General features: G+C 31.7%; 1 protein-coding gene across 1 annotated transcript; it reads left to right on the top strand.

Moving 5' to 3' along the window:
• Positions 1-469: 469 nt before the first annotated feature.
• LOC139504209 (tripartite motif-containing protein 2-like) lies at positions 470-1,610 on the top strand. Its single transcript, XM_071294275.1, has one exon. It carries the CDS (start codon positions 470-472, stop codon positions 1,568-1,570), a length of 1,101 nt encoding a protein of 366 aa, XP_071150376.1. The 3' UTR covers positions 1,571-1,610.
• The last annotated feature ends 2,867 nt before the right edge of the window (positions 1,611-4,477 follow it).

A 4,477-nucleotide genomic window follows, 5' to 3' on the forward strand; every position in this document is an offset into this window, starting at 1 on the left:
CTGAAGTCGCCTTTATGATATACGTTAAGGTTATTGTGACTAAATAAGGACATAAAGGTCAAATTTTTAATTTTAGCCTTCATAATGATAATATGATGCCACTGGAATTCCTAAGAAAAATGACATTCTTCATAATATCATAGTACTCTAATTCTATATATCATTTTTTTATCATTAAAAGCTGTACTGTTACCTATAGATATATAGTAGCTCATATCTTCGTCATTTGAACTGTGTCGGAAGTTGCAACAACTCCTTATTTTCTAAAAACTTTTAATAAGTTGCATTTATTTTATAGTTAAATGATCTTAAATGTGAGCAAACAATAGAAAATGATAACTTAACCAGATCAATACAAATAATGTGTTTACTTTTAAGTTCAAATAGATAACAATCAAATTATAGATAACTTTCAGTATGCGTCACATTAAATGAACGAGAAAGTAATATACACCCTTAAACTAAAAAAATGGCGTCGATGTCGGTCAGTTTAAGAAAAGCACAAGTGCCTCTGTCTTGTCATTTTTGTAATGAACAAGCAGTACAATGGAAATGTGAAGAATGTGATGTATTCATGTGTACGTCGTGTAAGGAGAAAATCCACCAACGACTAAAATCTGCTCAGGATCATGAAATCGTCTCTATTTCCGATATTTCGAAGGAGAATTTTTCTCAAAGGGATGTTGCATCGGAGGTAATTTCTTCAGTTTTTAATACATACACAACGGCAGTACCTGTTATTACTTCTCTATCGTGCTCTGGTGATGAGGATGTATACTTCACCTGTAATAAACCACAAGAAAGGTCTCAATTGGTTAAGGGGAAGATGCTAAAATCATCCATCAGGACATTGGAAACATTAGAAAAAATAATATTTGACATTGCTGTAACTAAAGACGGTGAAACTTTTTTCAATGATATAGGTTATAAAGAAGTTCGTATTTTAACTCATGCAGGCGAGATTAAAACCGTTGTGGATACATCACCAATGATACCCCTGTCTCTGCATGTGAATAAAGACAATGAACTTATAGTTGGACTAAGAGAACATGGACCACCATTTCCAACAACTGACTTTTCTATTAGACAAGTTATGATAGTTGGTAAAGACTATAAAAGGAAAGTATCATTAGAAACCGACACAAAAGGAAAAAAACTGTTCAGCTATCCCGCACGTGTCAAAACAGATTCAACAAATGTATTGTATGTTTCTGATTGGTTTAATGCAGATCACAGCGGTAGGGTAGTGGCAGTAGAGGCAAACGGTCGTCTGAAGTTTACATACTATGGTAATCAAACTTGCAAAACATTTTGTCCTTTCGGAATCTCGATTACACCAAGTGATAACATTATACTTTCAGACAAAGATAGCAACGCATTGCATGTTTTAAATACCAAAGGAGAACTTCTTGGCCTGCATTTTATTGATAAAGATTGTAAAATTAAACGACCGCTCTCGTTGTGTATAGACAATGAAGGATATTTATTAATAGGAAATGCTCCGATACAAGACAAAAAAGACAGTAATGCAAACATTTATGTGACTAAGATAATAGAGCATTTTATGTGAACAAGCTGATACAGCATTTACTGTGAATATAATAGACTGATAGTCATAAATTTAACAATTTATATTTAGATTAGAAGTATCTCGCCATTAAATGCTTGTTGTGTGTCTTGTTATTGCACTTTGTCGTAAAATTAAATTGTGTGTGTGTTAATGTTTTTAACGTTTTTAAAAGCAAAAATTATCAAAAGATTTTTTTTTCTTCATTTGTTTAAGAAAATATTCCTTTTCAAAATAATTCATTACAAAAAAATCTGATAGATATCTTTCATTTTTTTTTACTTTAACTTGATTGTAAAACAATGGAAGCAAATTATCATAAGAAATATCTGCAATTGATTGATTATCGGCAAAATATGAATTCAAAGTCATATTACAATGCTGTTTAACTGACGACTGCTATTGTACTCGACATTTTATAGATGTTTGATATCTAATTGTAGAACACGAGTATATCTAATGTGTCATTTACCTCAGGTTCTACATGTCATTGAGTTAAACTTCTTTTTCATTGCCATAAAAAAACATTTGATATTTATCACATTACATAATTGTATTTAAAAATAGTGTCATGTATCCTTAACAAACACACACACACAAACAATCGAACAGTAACATTGGCCTATGAGATGTTTGCAAAATTTGCTATTGCTTTTTAATAACGCAATACAATTTAAAAAATCATGGTTTAGTAAGCCACACAGTAAAGGCACACAAGTGTTTGGTTGAACAGTTTTATTTTCATATTTACCTCTCCCTTTGCCTTTCTAGACCATGTTTGGTAAATTAAAACAAGACACTAACAACACGCTCAGTACAGCGACCAAAAGTATGACTGTAGTTTCAAAATGTGTTTGCTTCTGCAGGAAACTAGCTAAGATAGCTCCAGCTGCCAGTACTACTTTTTCCGCCTTCACTTATAATCACACATGGTTCCGTAAAATTTTACGTCGCAATTTAAAAAAGTTAACGGAGTAATTAAAAAGTGATTGTTGTCTGATGTCAGAAGGTTATTTGTTATTTTTTTGCTCATTCCAACGCGTTTAACTTCTTATTCAATGTGATTCAAAATCAGACTCGACTTCAATCAATTTCATTTCTATTCAAAGCTTCTAAATGTCTACTCTTAATCTTTGTCTGGTATTTGGAAGGAGAAGGTATGATACTGGCACACGTTTTGCAATCAATGGTAAAAGTATACTTTTCAAATAGAAAGATATTAAACTCATAACAAATAAAAACAGTGATATAAAATCAAAGTTTATACAAAACTTCAAAGGTGTTTGTATTCTGCTATCTCATATTGTATTTTCTTGTGGTCTCATATTGTAGTTTCTTGTAATGTTCTATTGTATTTTCTTGTAGACTCTTATTATATATTTCTTGTAGTCTCATAGTGGGAATATTATTTCTGTAGTTTCAGTAGGAGGTTGTGTAATCTTTTGTTTGTGTAACTGTTGAGGGATCCTGATATAGCAAATCGCAATTAAAGTCAGCATGGCAATTTGATAGCTAGCCCACATAAATGAGCAAAAAAGACCAAATAACTGCTCCAAAACTAAATGCAAATAAGGCAAATATAAGGGGTTTCTGTGTGTAAACCAAAACATAGTCTCAGCAAATCATACTGGCTTTAAAGAGAAAGACAGTTAGAATAAATAATAATATTTATTAAAAAATCATTTAATTTTGGCCCTTGAGAAACACTCAGCATACAAACGGAATTTTAAGTTCCTGCCTGAGCAAGTCAGCTTGCAACCTTCAGGGTAAGGAAGAACCTGCCTGCCCGACAATGCGCCAGCCGGGGAATGTGAAGCGAGGGTTCTCCACTTAGGTGATGAGACTAGGCGTCTCATCGGCAGCCAGGTAGTGCAAGGGTCTGCCTGGGGGATAGCCCATGTACTAGTGAAGTAGCAGGGGTCTATCAAACTGGCACTGGAATAAATTTGATAAAATTTGTCCCCGAAATGCTTGGGGATGAATGAAATTTTAGAAATGACCAGTGATAAAATTCCATTAAGGTCCAAAAACTCAGATGGAAACAGATGAGTGCCCCCAAGGATTTAGGAGTTTGGATTTATTCACCTTCAATAAAGTCATGAGAAAGAAAGAAAAAAATAATAATGAAAATAATGTTACATACTGATTCATAATAATGTTACTAAATGTATTAATAATGATATTTAGTATTTAAAGAGTAAAAGTTAATGTTAAAATTTCTTAGCAAAACTGCATACTTGTTGGGAAATCAAACATGAGAATTTTATAAAACAATGGTATCCAGTATTCAAAACATATATGCTATTAAAATAGAATTCAGTATCCCAATTTTGAAAATGTAATAAAAAATGATATTTAGTATTCCAATTTTTAAAAATACTATACAAAAATGATATCCAGTATCCAAACAAGATTAATTCAAAATTTTACATGTTTAAAGATTCAAACATGAGAATACTATCATTATTAAGTCAGTAAACTGTAATTCAATGATGAGAATGATATAAAAAGGATATTCAGTATTCAATAATCAGAATTTATAAAAATGATATTCAGTATATTCAATAATAAGAATGCTAAAAAAAATGATATTCAGTATATTCAATGATTAGAATGCTATAAAAATGATATTCAGTATATTCAATGATTAGAATGCTATAAAAATGATATTCAGTATATTCAATGATGAGAATGCTATAAAAATGATATTCAGTATATCAATGATAGAGTGTTTCAGTATCAGTTTCTGAAATGCAACAACTGCACCAGATTGATTGGTAATAGATTTGAACATTAGAGGAAATGCATTCAGTATGCAATTCAGAGTGGGGGAGAAACTGCCTGTATAACAATCTGCTAGCTTAGGGAATGTGGAGCAAGGATTCTCCACGACGAGGTGAGACTTGGCAT

Source organism: Mytilus edulis, chromosome 14 (genome assembly GCF_963676685.1).
Source record: "Mytilus edulis chromosome 14, xbMytEdul2.2, whole genome shotgun sequence".
Classification (NCBI taxonomy): Eukaryota; Metazoa; Mollusca; class Bivalvia; order Mytilida; family Mytilidae; genus Mytilus; species Mytilus edulis.